Here is an 18,096-nt window from a genome sequence, read left to right as displayed (position 1 = left end):
CAAATGTTGGGATTAAAAGAGTACACCACTACATCTGGCCTACGAGTCTTCTCTTTACCCCTTTAAAAATAATAAGCCTGAGTAATTTTTCTACCTAGAACTTCCCAACCTTTAAATAAATAAAAAACTACCAAGAGCAATAGGCCAGTTCTTTTGGAAGACTAGTTAACCACATAGATCAAAGCTGGCCCACAGGGCAATTACACGGAGGTGGATTCAGACAACTACATGGTTTGGGGTTCCAGCCACTTAACTCCTCTCACTGGAAATGGAGATGACAGCACTTATCTCCCGGGACCTTCTGAAGATGTAACACAAAACCCATGTCAGTGCTGGCCGAGAGCAGTTACTGTAGACTGCTCCTTCCTCCCCTCCCTGAAGCTCTCTCCTTCTCTCCCTTCATCCATTCCTGGCACTACTTGGAACTGAACCAGGGCCTTATAAATACTAGGCTATATCCTCAGACTCTTTCCTTTTTTTTAAATTTTGAGACAGGGTCTCACTAAACTGCCTAGGCAGTCTCGAACTCACTATACAGCTCAGTCAGTCCTTGAACTCTTGATTCTTCCACCTCAGCTTCTTGTGTAGCTGTCATGTGCTATCATGCTCATCTTAAACGGCTCTTTTCCTACTTCAAATAACTTCACGGAGCGCCTAAAGTCTTCAGATGAGCCTCGTGAGTCACATAAGCCAACAGTCTCACTTTAAAGACTCTAGCCAGGGGTGGCGGCAGTCCACAGTCCCAGTTCTTGGGGAAGATGAGACAAGAAGATTGTTTGAACCCAAGAGTTCAGCACTAGCCCAGGCAAAAGAACAAGACTCCTCTCAACCAAACCAAACCAAACCAAACCAAACCAAACCAAACCAAACCAGAGTACAGGCTTCGGCTCTGTCCCTGTTGCTCTCCAAACCTCCAGGAAACTCTGAGGCCTAGAAACATCCCTTCCTGGATGTCTGTGTCCTGAATCACACCAGACACGGGATGGCCATTTCAGAATCGGGGCATCGGTCTCAACACTACAGGCGCAGATACTTTCAGCGTGGACAGCCAGTTAAACGGTGACGCTCTCATGCCATTGCCGTCGGCGTTAGCCTTGCTCCACATGCCACCTCTGCTCTGGGAGCAGCAGTGTGAAGATGGTGACGCCCACTTGTGCCAGGCCAGCGTTAAGCCTGTACAGGTCCTATCTCATTAGGCTCTCAAGACCTTAAAAGGGATGGATCATTATTACCCTTACTTGGCATGGACAGAAGCTACTAACAATTCAATTGCTCTGTTCCAAAACATGCTGGAGAACAGGGGCTGGTCCAATATGAAAAGCTGGTCAGGGAACAGTGGGTACTGGGAGATCTTGGCGGAGGAGGGACTCTTCTGACCTGCAGTCCTAACCATCTATACCACAGATGAGACAATGGCAGCCCAAACTGTCCCTGATGAAGGTTTGCCAGGAGCAGCTGATGAGTACAGAGCGCTCCTTGTTAACAACTGCGAGCACCTGGCTCTGACACACACCATCTGGTCCTTCTTAAAAACTTGAATAACAGGACTCCTAAGACTCTATTCCCACGTTTGGCTACCTTTTCAAATAATCACAAAAGAGAAGTCCAGTGGATACCTTTCTACTAAAAACGAACAAGCAAGCTAGCAAACAGGTGCTAGAAAAAGGCACGTGCTCAGCGTGGAGTGTCTGAGGGAAGGCTGTGTGATGGACGGTCCACCAGATGCTCTGGCTCCAGGTCAGGCAGCAGCACTGACCCACAGAGCTAGGAACGACTCGGCAAACAGCCGAGCAAGGTTATGCTCCGTTCCCACATGCCAGCATCCAGTTCTCTCATTTGGTCTGATGGGAAAGCAGTCATGTGAAACGCTGGCCTCACAGCGAGATTTAAAACAAACAGAAAACAAAACAAAGTGACCACGAGCCAGACGTGGCATCTTTCATATCTTTCATACGAGCACTCAGAAGGCTGAGGCAGGAGGATTGCAAGCTTGAGGCTAGTATGGGATAAAAAGCAAAACTTTGTCTCCAAAAGGTCCAAAGAGAAACAGCAACAACAATAAAATAACCAGAGGGGGTTATCCAGGCATTCTCGGAATTCTGGACTGCCTCTGCCAGAGGTCATCGCACAAGGACTAGAGGAAAAGCACAGAAAAGTCGAGCACAAGAACCTGACCCCACAGGCCCTGATTTCGCTCCGCCCTCACCTTGGGCAGGTACTTAATGTGCTCAGTGTCAACTCCTCAACGCTGCAATCCAGAGAGTGACAATGTCAGCCTTGCAGAGCAGCTGCAAGCACTGCCTGAGGTGCGTGCAGCATTTACAGGGCCTAGCCGAGGTTTCTCTCCCTGGAGTAGTTTAGGCTCTGGGGATTCCCCGCTAAGTGCTTCACGGCATGGGGGTTGGGGGAGGGGAGTAGTGTGGGTGGCATCAAGAGGCCAGGGATGTCACATTCTGCAGTGCACCCAACAGTCCCCATAGCAAAGAATGTCCTGCCCCAAAGTCACCAGTGTGAGGTCTGGAAATCCTGACCTGGAATATGGCAAGGACTTAGTAAACACAACCTGTAAAATGATCTTTCCTACTATAACAATAGCCAGTTGCAGTTCCTTTATCTCAAGGATAACCATCATCTGTGAATAAAACAATAAGAGATAAAAATGCATTACTCACTCTGCTTCTTGTAATACTGGGTAATAGTTGTGTTATTCTGGAGACAGGAAGAGTCTGTTGCTTGGTTGATTCTGGGGAACGCAGTAATTTTATTAAATAAATCACATAGCAGAGCACCAGAACTGTGGTATAGAAAAGCTGAAACAAGAAAATAAAGGACTGAAATTAAATTGTTTTGATACAAGCATAATTACAACAGGACTATAAATATTCTCTCCGAGGTAAACAGAACTGTCTTAATTAACTGCACTTTCCAGAGAGCAGCACAGCACTCAACTCAAGCCTAGCTCCATGGCAGCACCTTGGTGCCCAGGCTCCAAACACTTCACTCTTGGAGAACGGAATCACCATGGCAGATGGCCACCCAGCAAACTGTGGCTCCAGGTGTCCTCAATGTGTTGACAGCCAGGAATCTGCCATCATTAGGACTGGGTTTCCCATAAACCGTGGAGCCTGTGCCATTTATGATTACAAAGCAGAATTGGGCTATTGGCTGTCTCCTCCACACCTAGGACACTGGCAGGGGACAGCTGCTTCAAGCTGCAGGAGGAAAAGGTGGGGTCGTAAGAAGGTCCACCTCACCCTCCACCCATCTGGGACAAAAGAATCAATTCTGGTCAGAAGTGGGCCATCTAGCTTTTGTTTGAAGGTTGGAAATGAGTATCCAAAGGGCCCTGTCAGAGGCTCCCTTCTTCCCTCTTTCCCTTCTGGGAATGGCAACACCCCCAGATCAACAAGTGGGGTCACCAAGACCCTCTTTCTACCTGCCTGCATCAAGGCACCTCCTGTCAAAAGGCATGTGGTAGGGAAAAGAGGAACATGGTTTGGGGGGCTTGGTCTCCTAGGCGCTCTACTCTCAACCATAAACAAGGATGAAGCCTGCGATCCACAGCCTTCAGTGAAGACAAGCGGTGTAGCTGTGAGCCACAGCAGCCAACACCCACGTCCTTGGTTATAAGTGCGCTCTTCCACCTCTCCATGGATTCTGAAGACAGGGTCCCACAGCCACAGGATCCTCCCTACTGTTTGCATCAGGAGAAAGTTACAAAATCAAAGTCACCATTTTAACTACAGGATTCAGTGGCTTGTAGTACACTTACATTGTCATAAAATCACCACTATCTAATTCCTTAGTATTCCATCTCCTTAACACAAACTATGGACCTCTGAAGCAATGACTACTCATTCCCCCACCACATAGCAACCACTCAGCTGCCATGCCTGTGGACCTGCCTATCCTGGACATTATGTATCAATGGGATCATATAACTGCCCTGACCACTTCTTTCACTTAGAGTGTTTTCAAGGTTTATATACATTGTAGAATGTATCAGCAGTTGTTTGTTCTTTTTTGTCTTGTTTTGTTTTTTGAGACAGGGTTTCTCTGTGTAGCCCTGGCTGTTCTAGAACTCACTCTGTAGACCAGGCTGGCCTCGAACTCACAGAGATCCACCTACTTCTGTCTCCCAAGTGCTGGGGTTAAAGGCGTGCGCCATCACAACCCGGCAGTTGTTTATTCTTACCACTGACCTCTAGCTGTCTTGGGACTCTGTAGACCAGGCTGATCTCAAACTTGCAAGGGTCCTCCTGCCTCTGCCTCCACAGTGCTGTGATTACACGTAGGCCATCATCATGCAAGGCAGTTCTTAGAACTGAATAATATTCCATTGTATGGACACAGCAAAGTTTGTTTATCCAGTTCATTAGCTGATGGGTATTTGGGATGTGTCTACCTTTTGGCCACTGTGAACACTGTTATGAACATTCTCTTTGGTGTACATACTTAAGAGTGGAAATGCTGGGTCATATGATAGAATCTGTTTAATTTTTAGAGGCACTATCATACTGCTTTTCATGGAAAGTGCATTATTTTATGTATAGACCAGAAATACACTAGTTTCAATTTCTCCACAACCTTGCCTACATTTGTTATTCTATACCTAACAAAAGAAATACCCACCCTAGTAATTATGAAGTGACACCACACTGTGGCCTTTATTATTTACTTGTTTGTTTTCAGTCAGATTTTCTCTATGTAGCCCTGACTGTCACGGAACTCACACTGAAGACCAGGTCAGCCTTGAAGCCCCAGAGATCCACCTGTTTCTGCCTCCTCAGTGCTGGGTTTGAAGGTCAGGACAGGCCCTCACTATGGTTTTGATTTGCATTTCCCTAATAATTATTGATCCTAAACATTTTTTCATGTGCTTTGTTGCCCATTTATTTTTATATATTCTTTAGGAAAATGTCTGTTCAAATTTCTTGCCCCGTTTTGAGCTGAGTGGCTTGTCTTTGTTGTTAAGTAAGTATTCTTATTTATTCTGAGGTGAGTTTTACCTGCAGTTTAAGGAAGACCTTGGAGGCAGGTTTGCCAAGGGAACTCTCAGAGCCCTGGGCAGGGCTCACGTGTTGCTATGAGTGGTGTCACTGGACCAGACACGTCTGTCAGTGACTGTCCTGTGCAGCTCCTACAGGACTCATGGTATGGAAACAAGTACTTTCAGTTTCCTTTGCTGAACTATGACCCCACCATAGGTAGGAGCTGTGACATCAGAAACACACAGTGCCAAGTGCCTTTCCCATAGTAAGAGCCAACCACATTGAGCGTTTCTGAGGCCCTTCATCCTGCTAGAGAGAACGCGTAGAAACAAGGATACTGATGAAAACTATAGTTCTAGGTCCCAAAAGATAGGAAAAAAATAACTACAGATAATTTGTCTAAACTATGGATCTATTTTCAAATTGGTTTTGTAGGCAATTTTCATTCTTAATTAATTTTAAATATAATTACTTTGTATCCCATAAAAATATCTGTAGTTCTCAGAGGACATAGGAAAGAACGTCAAATAAATCATTACTAAGCAGCATCTTCCCCTGTCTTCTCAAAGACTAATAAAAGCATAAACCAGAAATCCAGGCACAGAAGTTCATGTCTCTAATCCCAGGAGTTTTGAGGCTCATGTAGGAGTTCAAGGCCAGGCTGGGCCAGTGTGAAACCCTGTCTCCAAAACAAAAACTACAAACAAACAAACAAATCAAAGCACAGGAAAACTGACAAACCGAAAACCAGGAAAATTGTGAGATCAAGGTTACACAGCAAGACTCTGTCTCAAAAAAATAAATAAATAAAACAAAACAAAATAAAAAACCTACAAACCACTTTATATGTCTTGTTGATGTATGGTGAATATCTGATCTTAGGCTTCATTTTTCTTTACTTTCATTTTATTTATTTACTTAGGTTTTTGAGACAAGGTCTCTCTACGTAGTCTTGAACTCTATGTAGGCACTGAACTCACAGAAATTCGCCTGCCTCTGTCTCTTGAGTGCTAGGATTAAAGGTGTGCACCACCATGCCCAGCTTTAGGCTTCATTTTTGAAAACAGTATTTTCACTCTAGCAGTATCTGTATTAGAGCTAGAACTAGGGACTACACCTAAAATGTAATGTGGAGCTAAAATGTCTGAAACGGAAAATGTACTTGCGTGGACTTGAGTCACTCTCTCTGAATTATGGGAGATTTCAATCTAGGTTTAAAACACTTGGCAGCGTTTCCTCCTATTCTGCAAACCGCTGATTGAAATTCAAGGAAAATAATACACACACAATTTGATTCCCACCCCACCCCCTTGTTTCCCACCCCCACCCAGCCCCCACTCCTCCATAAGACTATTAAACAATCAAAGATCAGTTTGATATGGGCCTGCCCACAGAAGGTCTAAAAGCAGTTTTTGATGTGGACAATTGGAAAGTGTATGACCCTCCCCAGGTCCCTAAGGACACTAGTGGTGCCACTGTGTGAAACAAGATGGATACAGCAGCTGGAGAGGTGGTAGCCAGCCAAAATTCTGGCGTTTCCAACTGTCCCCGCAAGTATGAATACTGTGAGCATAAAACACATGCTAGTGGGAACAAGAAGGGAAAACAGACATGTAGATTATGTACCGAGTAAAGCATGATTCTCACCTGAGCCAGAGAAAAAATGTATAGACCCCAGTGAGGCAGCCACAGCACCAGAAAAGCTGTCAGAACGCTCCGGAGGATAACTGACGTGCTCTCAGCAAGCACCTGCACACAGAGGTAAAGGTGCAATATTATCAAAGAGTAGACAGGAAAGGCCTGGCAAACACGGAACTCAGCATGGTGCTTACCCTGGAAGAGGGCATGGGGCATGTTTAGACATAAGCATCAATAGTAATGCTTTATTTCTTGGGATGGGTGGGTAGTTCATTCATCTTCAGTATGTTATGCCTCAAGATATAATACATATATATGCTACTATGCATTAATTAATGTATTTTAAAAGAGGAAAAGAAACACCAATATTAGCATACAACTAAACAAGATCACTAAAAAAATCTGAAATATTTTATAGAGCTCCTAAATTTTAATTCTATTATCTTCCTTATTACAAAACCTGTTTTTCACTTATAATATATAGAGGTAACCCCCCATCCCCAGGGCTGTATGTCTGTGTTCAATGCATCCATATATGTGTATGTGTATACAGCAGGTACATTGTGTTGGCACATGGGGACCAGTGACCAAGGTCAGGTGTCTCCCTCTATGGCCCTCCACCTTATGTTTTGAGACAGAATCTCTCGCTGGCCCTGAAGCTCAGTGATGGGGTAGGCTGGCTGGCCAGCAGGACCTAAGATCCTCCTGTCTCTGCCTCTCCAGGGCTGGGATTACAGGCATGGCTTATAACACAGGTTAAGGGACAGTAAGTCCGGTCTTCATTCTTGTACAGCAAGCATTTCACTGACTGAACCATCACCTCCCTAGCACCCACCTGTTTTTGAGATAAAATCTTGTTATGTAGCCCAGACTAGCCTTGAATATAATACCATCTTCCTGCCTCAGTCTCTGGAGTACTGGGATTGTATGTGTTCACCATCATGACTCAGTTGGCAGGAACAAACTTTAGCATAGCCTATCTGACAAACTTAAGATAACAAATGTTCCATGTTACCCTTTTCTAATTAGTTCTCTACAATCTAGAAAAGTCATTCTCTCCTATAAAAAGCTTTTTTAAAATATCACACATCTGAAGGCTAGAGAAACGGCTCAGCAGTTAAATGCACTAGCCTCTCTTCCAGAGGACCCAGGTTCAGTTCCCAGCACCCACACAGTGGCTCACAACTGTCAGTAACTCCAGTTCCAGGGGAACTAACCCTCTCTTCTGGCCTCCAGAAGCACCAGGCACCCAGCTAGTGCACAGACACACATGTACACAAAATACCCATACACATAAAAGTAAATAAATAAACAGATAGATAAACAAACTGCAGCTCCAGGCATACTGGCACACACCTTTAATCCCAGCACTTGGAAGGTACAGGCAGGTGGATGTCTGTGAGTTCCAAGCCAGCCAGGGCTACAGAGTGAGACTCTGTCCGAAAACAGTCACTAATAACAACAAAACCCCACACTTTCCCTCACTGCTCACCTTCCCCATTCACAAGAGGTTCACTGACCTTGAGCTTGACAAACATATGTGCTTGTGCCAAGACCCAGAAAGGCTCTCCCACAAGTTCCACGACTGCTGAGAGGCCAAAGCACACCACTCCTGCTCCATAGTAGGGGACCACATTTGGATCAGGCACTTCAAGCAACTGCAACCAGACCCAGCCCAAGAGTAAGGACCAAAATACACCCAGGGGGACCCTAGAAGAATAGAAAAGATGTTTTTTAATACACAAACTTCTGTCTTATGTATAAAAATGCATTAAAACAGTAATACTGAATGGAAACAATAGTCACAATAAAAACAATTTCCACAACAGGAAGCTGTTAGTCGGGAATGCAGGCGTCACCCACATGCCTGGCTCTCTAACTGAACGCTTTATCTCACTGCACCTCACAATGATCCTCAGTCACTATCCCCATTCAGAAGGAAACCGAGGCTGAAAGGGACTGGTAATTAGGCCAAGAACAGAAGCGGGACCCAATCCTGATCTAACTCCAAAGCCTGCACTATATCCACTGGCTTAGACTAAGTTGGTAAGGAAATTTTCCAGAAACAACCTGTTTGTTGCCTGTGCTTAGAATGGCTGACAGACATTATACAAATGGCTTTAGTACCCCAAATAATCAAGAGTCCCCAGCATGGAACTCATTTCATGTGTGTATCACAGGGCACTTAAATATAACGCCACAGCTGGCAGTCATTTTGCTAACGAAATGAACCCTTGCCGAGCCTTCTGACAGGCATTTCTGTGAGGCAACAGAGTTATGCAAGGGTGGCATTGGGAAACACCTCCACCGCCAGCCTCTCAGCAGGGATCTACTGAAGAAAATCATTCTAATTTTCAGCTGACATACTTGGTCTACAAGAACATTCTGAAGACTTGAAGGAAGGTGTAAGGAAAGCCTTACCAGACCTTTTAAAATGCTGAAAAAAAAAAAAAAAAAGTAGTTGCTAAAAGCTCAAAAGAAACTATAGGGCAAAGAGATTAGGAATAAAGAGTGGAGCAGGAAGCCAGGAACCCCCAAGCCCTGCCCTGAACCCCCACCCCCTACCAGAGAGGAGACCAAGTAAGAAACATCTCCGACTCAGACAGACACTCTCCCTTCCTGCTGCTAGAATTAGGACCCCAAACGCAGTCTGGAGACAGTTAGCTTCGGGCAGGCTCTGTCATTTCACTACAACACTCTTGGTTGGCATGTGTGTTCTTAGAACTTGTCATTTGCTAAAGTACAACTCACGTTAGCCACAGGAGGTTGAGGGTCTGACTCCAGTCCCGCTGGGCACCCCCACTCAGACAGGCTCTCCGGAAGGCCTCCCTGGCCAGGAAGACGGTTGTTGAGTAAAGCAGGGTTAGTCTACAAAGCAAATGAAGAGTTGGTAAGACCGCCAGGCTTGTCTTTCATTTGTTATTGAAAGAACCTTTAAGATTTTTCCAACAACAGGAACAAGAAAAGATACTGGTCATAAACCAATGGCCAGCCTGTGATTCCAACTACATGGGAGGCTGAGGCAGGAAGACAAGTTCAAGTCCAGCCTGAACAACTCAGTGAGACCTTATCTCAAAATAAAAGTAGAAAGGAGACTGAGGATATGGCTCAGCCATGCAGCACTTGACTAGCATGTGTAAAGCACCACAGAAGAGACAGAAGAAACCCCAAACCACAGATGGGATGCAGGGCTCCAATGCCTCTTACGAGACCCCTCCCCAAGTCCAATCCACAGGGCAGAGTGAGGACCCAAACAAGGCACACTTGATTGTGTCTACAGCTACATCTGAGATGGAAAGTGTGGCAGTGACCTGAGAGTCTGCAGCCTTATGGCTGTGGGCAGAGGTGTGGTCCTGGCCATAAGGAGGAAGGAACCAGCTTATCATCACACATAGCAAGGGGACCTCCTGATGACACCGGAGCCTCTGTGAGAGAAGCAGAGGTTCCATCACACGGAGGTGCTAGCCAGAGTTTCAGGACAAACAGCAAAGTAGGCAGCCGTTAGAGGGTGCTGCAACCCCCGTTCAGTGGGACTTGCCTGAGTACCTCGCACCCAGAGAAAAGCAGCTTGGGTTACCTGCCTCTACAGCCAGTGGCCTGATGAGGCTGTTAAGGTGCATCCTGCTCCTCAGTAGCCCATGCAACATTGCATGTGAGGAGCCAAAGCTGCACCTTGAACCGTGAGGAAGAGCAGGCCAAGACTGTCAAGGAGGCCTAGGCAAACCTGGCAGTTTGGGGGAGAAAACTCTGCTCCCTCCTTTCTGCTTTTTAAACGGCATCTCTCTCTGCTTCACCACTGTCTCCTGAGACTGTGACCCCTACCCAGCACAAAGCTCCAGGTGACGGCTTTGCCAATCCCAAATTGGAGAACTGCCATTAGGCTCTTTGAAAAACGCCGTGAAGTGTTTGGTTGGTAAATAGCAGGCATGAAATTCTGTCTCGAACATACTGTCTTGTTTATCAGGATGTGAAGACACACCTGAGAAGCTGAGCTATTCTAAGACATCATTTCATTCGTTTTTTGTGTCATTTGGGAAGACAAAGTACATGTGGGTGTCGTTGAGCAGAGAAGACACACGCTGAGTCTAAGAGAGAACAAGGTCACTTTCCACAGAATCAATCACAAGGATTCAAGCTCCGATCCCAGCTACCGGATCTCAACTCCAAAACCACTGAGGCGGAAGGAAGCGAAGGTGGCTGGCTGTTCCAGCCCTGCAATTATGAAGCACATCCTCACGAACTACAGAATTCTTGCTTCCTGTGCTGTCAGCAGGACAAGAACACTGGATTATACCTGAGACAGGGTTTGCAATGAGCTACTCCCACTCTCCTGGGTTCTAAGAGCAGAAAAACCGGAAGAGCTGGGGGAGAAATGTGCATGTGGAGGCTGCTAATGGAAAACGCTGCATGAGTCCATTAAACACAGCAGGGCCCTCTCATCCCCCACCCTGAACTTCTCTTCAGCCCACTGCTAAAAGGCTCTGCTCCTGGGAAAGGTATTTGATTCTAAAATCTGAGGGTGGCACACGGGTACAATCTAAGAAACACTGATTGGTAAGGAGAGCTGTGGACAGTGCCAGGGTGCGTTCCTCTTACCTGACATTCACTATGCCCACGATCTCCTTTGACAGGAAGCGGAGAATAAATGCATTCAAGACAAAGGTGATCAATCGAAACAATACCTGGAAGAAAATACATGAGTTATGTTGGGATTTACTGAAATGAGGACCGGGTTGCTGTCCTTCCCAACAGGATGTGATGACACACTGCAGCTCTGCTGTGGAGACTCTTCTCCAAGATGCTCACTCACCTCACCTGGTTTCTGTGAACTGGAATTCCTTCAAGGCTCTCACCATCCTGAGCAGTGGGCAAAGAACCCAGGAAGCTATTTGGGAGTCTCCCTTATTTACTAACGAGATAGAGAAATCTGGGCAAATTGAATCTTCACGCTCAAAGTCAAGGAGACAGACACAACTGCAATCATGGCTCACATTATCCAGGGCCCTTCCTAACACCTTCTCCAGACATATACTCAGCCTACAGCCAATGGGCCACTGGAGTCCCAAGATAGCTAGAGATGTTGCCCAACACACTTCTGGATGACAATGTCAGAAGATTGGCCACTCCCAAATCCTATTTAGAAACTCAACACACAGAAACAAGAGCCTACAGAGTAGTAGAAAAGGCTCACTAGAAATCTGGGATCTAATTTCTTTCTTCTCTGCCTGGAATATCTAGGGAATTCCAAGGACATTTAATCTCTTTGAAATTTGATTTTCTTAGTTACACAGGAAATACTATGTTTATTGAATACTCCTTTTTCAGAGAGGAGTTGATGCAACTTTCCAATAACAATTGTAGTAATAAGATAATGTAAAATGGGAGTGGGAAAACAGGCTATTGTCATTTAACAGGGACACATTCTAAGACTTTCAAACCTGTCCATTAAAGAAAACCACCTAAGAGCCGGGCAGGGCAGGGCAGGCCAGGGCAGTGGTGGCGCAGGCCTTTAATCCCAGCATTTGGGAGGCAGAGGCAGGTGGATCTCTGAGTTTGAGGCCAGCCTAGTCTACAGAGTGAGTTCCAGGACAGACAGCCTAAGCTACACAGAGAAACCCTGCTGCAAAAAGAAAAAAAAAAAAAGAAAGAAAGAAAGAAAAGAAAGCCACCTAAACAGAGTCCTTCCCATGAGACACAGGAAAACAAGAACCTACAATTAAATGGAGCTCCCAAATGGAGCTGTTGAATAGGATGTAAGTCTCACCCATGCATGGTCTCTCCTCATTCCAGCCACAAATAACAAATCATTTCAGTATTTGTTAAGTGTGCTCATGGTTACTCATATACACGGCTGCCATTTTGGAAAAGTCAATCAGTGTAGACTAGAGGATTACTATGGTCTGAAAATCTCTGGGCCATTAACACTACTCCTAAAGTATTACCAGTGCCAAGATTATCACCATGTTTATGGAGCCACAGATGATCTTTTCTATCTGACAGAAGCTCTGTAGCCTCTTAGAAACATGTCGGTTCATATATATACACCAAAATCTACACTCAGTGCTGGTGGCAGGGAACCAAATCATAGACTTATTAAAGTCCTCAGCTGAGTCTCAACCCATCACTTAGCTCTTAAATGCATGCATCATCTTCTAATTTTTATAAGCCTCAATCTTCTCTGTCAAGTGAGGCTAAATATCTCATAAGGTTGATTACAAGACTAAAATAAGATTATAGAAGTGAAAGCATTTTTAATGTGTAAATTAAAGGTAATAAAAATGTACATTGTGACTGGCTCAGAATTAAGACTCACAAATAACATAATAAAATGTAGTTGCAAAGCTACCATAAGTATCAGCATTATAACTTAAGGAAGCATATAAGACTGAACGAAAACAACCAAGGAATTATATTTTATGACTATTCTAAAAATCCATATATACAAATATAAAGCCCATCATTTTGTACAACATATATGCTGATTACAAACTGTACATTTGCCAGGCGATGGTGGCGCACGCCTTTAATTCTAGCACTCGGGAAACAGAGCCAGGCAGATCTCTGTGAGTTCAAGGCCAGCCTGGGCTACAGAGTGAGTTCCAGCCAAAGCTATACAGAGAAACCCTGTCTTGGACAACAACAACAAAAAAAAAAACCCTGTATATTTAGAAAGTTATTATTGTCCAAGACACTTAAGGTCATGGTAAAGATAAAATCAGTATCTTCTAATTGTTCTGAATAAAGGTTTGGTCTAATAAAGGTTCCTAGGGCTACCCTTTGTTTTAAGGCCACCCAGTGTCCCTTATTAGCAACATACCTTCCATTTACTTTCATAAAGGACTTCACATTTATAAAAGCTTTTACATTTGCTAATTATTTGACCCTTAAAGACAACCAAGCAGGCTAGTCATGGTGGTACAAACCTTTAATCCCAGCATTCACAAGGCAGAAAGAACTAGGCCAGCCTCTTTGAGTTTGAGACTGAGACCAGCCTGGTCTACCTAGAGAATTCTAGTCTACCCAGGGCTAAATAGTGAACCCTGTCTCAATAGCAAAACAACAAAAGCCAACCAGGGCTGAGAATACAGCTCAGTGATAAAAATTTGCTTAGAACATGTGGGGCTCTAGGTTCAACTCCCAACACCAAACAACAACCGGGCAAATGTGCCCGAAGCAAAACACGGAATGAAAGGGTCTGCCTAATAACACACAGCAAACAAATGGCCCAGTTTAATTTTACAGTTAAGTCACTGGACTCCTACTCCTGCATGTCTTCTATAACCTGTTTCTTTTTTGTGTGGAAAAGGGAACACTATGTGTAACACAACTGAAGTCATGTATACTGTGAAATGAGAAAACAAAGAACAGGAGGAGAGGGGGTTGGTATGTAAAAAGAAGAGAAAATTCATTAATAATAAAAAGGAAAAAAAAGGATGCAATGATCCCAAGGACACTATGCAGGCAGATTTTTCCCCTGCCTGCCTTCAGCCAGAATCACATGGTGATCATTTTCTCCTCAGTGTAATCAAGTCTCTGGGAAGTGTTTCATACCTGTGTCTTAATAGGCGCTACTTCGAAGGACGTAAATTATTTAAGCATTTAAGATGTGGAAATAATGGATTTTTTTTTTGTTTGTCTCATAACCCAATAAAACCACATTGACAAAGTGGGGGAAAAAAAAGAAAAAGAAAACAAAGAACTAAACAAATGGAGTTAAACAGAGTGGCCAATATTCAACACATAGGTGTGCAAAGTGGTTTTCTATATCCTTTATGTAGCTTACCGTATTTCATCCCCACACTGCATTCACAAACTTACTACACTAAGAGAAGTAGCTAACGTTGAGAAGCACCCTGTAATGTGCCAGGACATAACAGGACTTCATCTATCTTCCTAAGGACCCTGTGAGGTTGTATTACTATTCTCATTGGAAATGAGGACGCTGCTGGGTTGGTGGTGCATGCCTGTCACACCAGCACTGTGTAAACGGAAGCAAGAGTATCAAGAATTCAATACCAGCCTAGATTACACAGCAATACCTTTTCTCAAAAAAAATAAAAAATAAAAATAAAAAAATAAAAAGCCAGGAGTGGTGGTACTCACCCATAAACCCAGCACTCAGGAGGCAGAGGCTGAATAGATCTCCAAGTTCAAGGCCAGCCTGGTCTAGACAGTGAGTTCCAGGACAGCCAGGGAGGCATAGAGAGATCCTGTCTCAAAAAACAAACAAACAAAAAACAACCTGATGCTCAGAAGAAGCTGAGCAATTTTATTTTGCTTTAGCTTTCTTTCTTTCTTTCTTTTTCTTTTCTTCTTTTTTTTTTTTTTTTTTTTTTTGAGACAGGGTCTCACCATATAGCCTTAGCTGAGCTGGAGGTCAACTGGCCTTGAACTCACAGAGAACCACTCACCCCTACCTCCTGAGTGTTGGGATTAAAGGCCACTGCACCTAACCCAAGTAATTTTTATCTTAAAAACAGTCATCTAACCTGTCTAACTTGGCCAGGTTCTCTTTCCTAACCTCTTTGTGCCTAAGATAATGGTGAAGGAAGATTCTGGACTCCTGTGCAGTTGGGTAGATAAACTGGAGAATAAGGCATTGAGAAAAAGGAAGAATTTGACTTAGAAGAATTGACTACTAGGGCAGAAAGAATCTTTAGATACTATTTGGATCTGTAGTTCTCAATCTTCCAAACACAGCGACCCTTTAATACAGTTCCTCGTGTTGTAGGGACCCCCAACCATAAAATTATTTTCATTGCTACTTCATAACTGTAATCTTGCTACTGTTATGAATCATAATGTAAATATTTTTGGAGATAGAGGTTTGCCAAAGGGTTCATGACCCCATTAGTTGAGGACCGCTGATTTAGATGAACTGGCAAGTGTTATCTGAAGAAGAAAAAAAAAAGTCACAAAAAGCCTGTCCAAGGACACACAGAAAATTTTTTTTAAGTTTATTAAGTGCACACTAGGATAGAGGTACTGTACTAAGTGAGCTTATTCAAATGATCGCAAAGAATACTTGCAAATTGCTTTCTGAATTAGATACTATTATCCTCATTCTGTCAACAAGTAGCTAAGGTTTCAGAGCTGAAGTGATTTGTTCTGGGTCACGCAGCAAGTACTGCCTGAACCCAGATCCCTGTACTTAGCTATGCCATATGGTCTCTAAATTCAATGCGAATCAGAACTGATGAAAGGTGCTTGATAACCAAACCCCTTAAAGTATCATATTCTTGAGCACTAAGCAGCCTCTGCTTCTACCACTTGATTGACCTGTCTCTTACTGCTACATGAAGTGCAATCTTCAGGAAGGAAACAGCATGGTTGTAGCCATTCAGTCAAGACTCCGACCGCAGTCTCCCAACTCCTAGACCCGCCGCCCCTCCCCGCCGCGTGGTTTCCTATGGACCCCCCGCCCCCCGGTAGCGCGGGGAACCCAGGACAGCTTCCCCTCGAGGCTTGGGGGCGGGACCACGCGCTGGAGCTGGCACAGCAGAATACCTGCAGCAGGAGACCCGAGGAGGCCAAGCGGGCTGCCTGGCCCAGCACCTCTTGGCTACCCATGGCCTCAGTGCCACGGTTCAGAGGCGGAAACGCAGCTCGCGCCCGCTCCGACGCGGAAAGATGACGTCACGGGCAGGCTCGCTCCTGATTGGGGACTTTGATGGCGGGGGCGGGGCACAAGAAGCTGTGTGTCCAAGCAACTTGCTAGGCTGTCTTAGTCGCGTTTTGCTCTTGTTTGGTTTTGGTTTTCTTTCATTTTCTTTTTCTTTTTCTTTTTCTTTTTCTTTTCCTTTTCCTTTTCCTTTTCCTTTTCCTTTTCCTTTTTCTTTTTCTTTTTCTTTTTCTTTCTCTTTCTCTCTCTCTCTCTCTTTCTTTCTTCTTTTTGTTTTGAGAGTGTGTTAAACTTCGGACCCTGTAGTCCATGTCGGCCTAGAACTTGCAGCGGGAACGCTGGGATTGCGGGGTGCATCCCCAGACCTGTTGTCTTTTGGTTTGTGTGTTGATTTGGTTTGATTTTTTTTTTTTTTTTTTTTTTTTTTTTTTTTTTTTTGAGGTAGCGTCTCATTATGTAGCTCTGGCTAGCCTGGAACTCGATGTGTAGACCGGGCTTGCCTCGAACTCAGTGATCCGCTTGCCTCTGACTCCCAAGTGCAGGGATTACAGCTGTTCTTTTGAAATAAGGTCTTGCTGTGTAGCCAGGGCTGGCCTGGAATTCACTTACAGAGTCTAGGATGATCTTGGATTCCTGATTCTGTCTCCAGCTCCCAGGTGATGAAATTACAATAGACCATCGCACCAAGCTGGCATCTTCTTTGTTTGTGTTTTGTTTTTCTACCTAAATATTTGTTTGTGTATAGTGTAGGTGTGTGCGTATCAGAGAACAACTCTCAGGAGTCAGTTATATCCACCTTTACATGGGTTCTGGGTTCTGGGATTGGCAAGTTTATATGGCGAGCACTTAACCTGCAGAGCCTGTTTAATGTTCTTCCCTGCCCCACTCCCTAGTACTGGGGATTGAACCTAGGGGTTCATTCGTGCCAGGCAGGTGCTCTACCACAGAGATTACAGCCCCTGCCCTCTTTTTTGGATGAAAGTTGTTTCCTTTTATGAATGTGTCGCTCTTGCAAATAAATCAAATTCTGTGGCCAGTCTTAGAAGATGGTGTCATAGGCTGAGAGCGATTACTTAACATTCGTGAAACTCTAGGTTCATTCCCAGGACCACATATTCCTACCCTGGTGGTTTATACCTGAACTTCAACACACAGGGTGAAAGCTGGAGGATCAGAAGTTCAAGGTTATCCTTAGCCAGCCCAGGCTACAGAAGACCCTGTCTCAAAACAAAGCAAAGAAAAAAAAAAAAAAAAAAAAAACAATGGTGTCAGGGGAACAAAGCACTCAGCAGAGATTCACTAGTCTGGCCATTGCTCTCACACAAATATATCCACAGCACCCTTCCCCCAGTTAGGCTGGACAGGACTTCTCCCCATTTTGCAGAGGAAGAACTAAGGACCAAAAGTTAGACACAGCGTTTTCATGTATGTAATTTGGGCCCAATTGTCAGAGAGGAGGAAAGTAAGCCTTGAAGGTATGAAGTGCCTTGTTCAAATCCATCTACACAGCACAGGCCTGGGCAGAATGGATCAGAGTCAAAGAACAGACTAGAAGCACTTTATACACTTTTTGCAAAGTCCCCAACATAGATGATCATCTTTTTCTAAGCTCTTAGGCCTTCTTTGGTCTCACCTTCTTTTCACATGTCACATATCAGTACATTTGAGATCCTCCAATTTGGAGCCCTTAATCACAACACTCAGGAGGCAACCATATCTTTGTGAGTATGTGGCTAGCCTGTTCTACACAGCAAGTTCCAGAGTAGAAAGGATCACATAATGAAATTCTGTCTCAAAACAAACGAAAAACCTGGAACCCTTACCAGTCCTCCAAGAGGCCCTGTC

At 44.4% G+C, this 18,096-nt stretch overlaps 1 protein-coding gene across 2 annotated transcripts in view; it reads right to left on the bottom strand.

Annotated features, from left to right (window-relative positions):
* Rft1 (RFT1 glycolipid translocator homolog) overlaps window positions 1-16,247 on the bottom strand; it is a 41,843-nt gene extending 25,596 nt beyond the window's left edge. For both annotated transcript variants that reach the window (XM_006981499.4, XM_076544137.1), the window contains exons 1-6: window positions 16,137-16,247; window positions 11,226-11,311; window positions 9,381-9,497; window positions 8,150-8,339; window positions 6,639-6,740; window positions 2,673-2,810 (exon numbers count right to left, since the gene is read on the bottom strand). In XM_006981499.4, the coding sequence (XP_006981561.1) occupies window positions 2,673-2,810; window positions 6,639-6,740; window positions 8,150-8,339; window positions 9,381-9,497; window positions 11,226-11,311; window positions 16,137-16,199 (696 nt within the window). In that variant the 5' untranslated portion in view covers window positions 16,200-16,247. The remainder of the gene's footprint in view (window positions 1-2,672; window positions 2,811-6,638; window positions 6,741-8,149; window positions 8,340-9,380; window positions 9,498-11,225; window positions 11,312-16,136) is intronic.
* Window positions 16,248-18,096: the final 1,849 nt, after the last annotated feature.

The sequence above is a fragment of the Peromyscus maniculatus genome, chromosome 9 (genome assembly GCF_049852395.1).
Source record: "Peromyscus maniculatus bairdii isolate BWxNUB_F1_BW_parent chromosome 9, HU_Pman_BW_mat_3.1, whole genome shotgun sequence".
NCBI lineage: Eukaryota > Metazoa > Chordata > Mammalia > Rodentia > Cricetidae > Peromyscus > Peromyscus maniculatus.
This window is presented reverse-complemented; position numbering and strand designations above follow the sequence as displayed.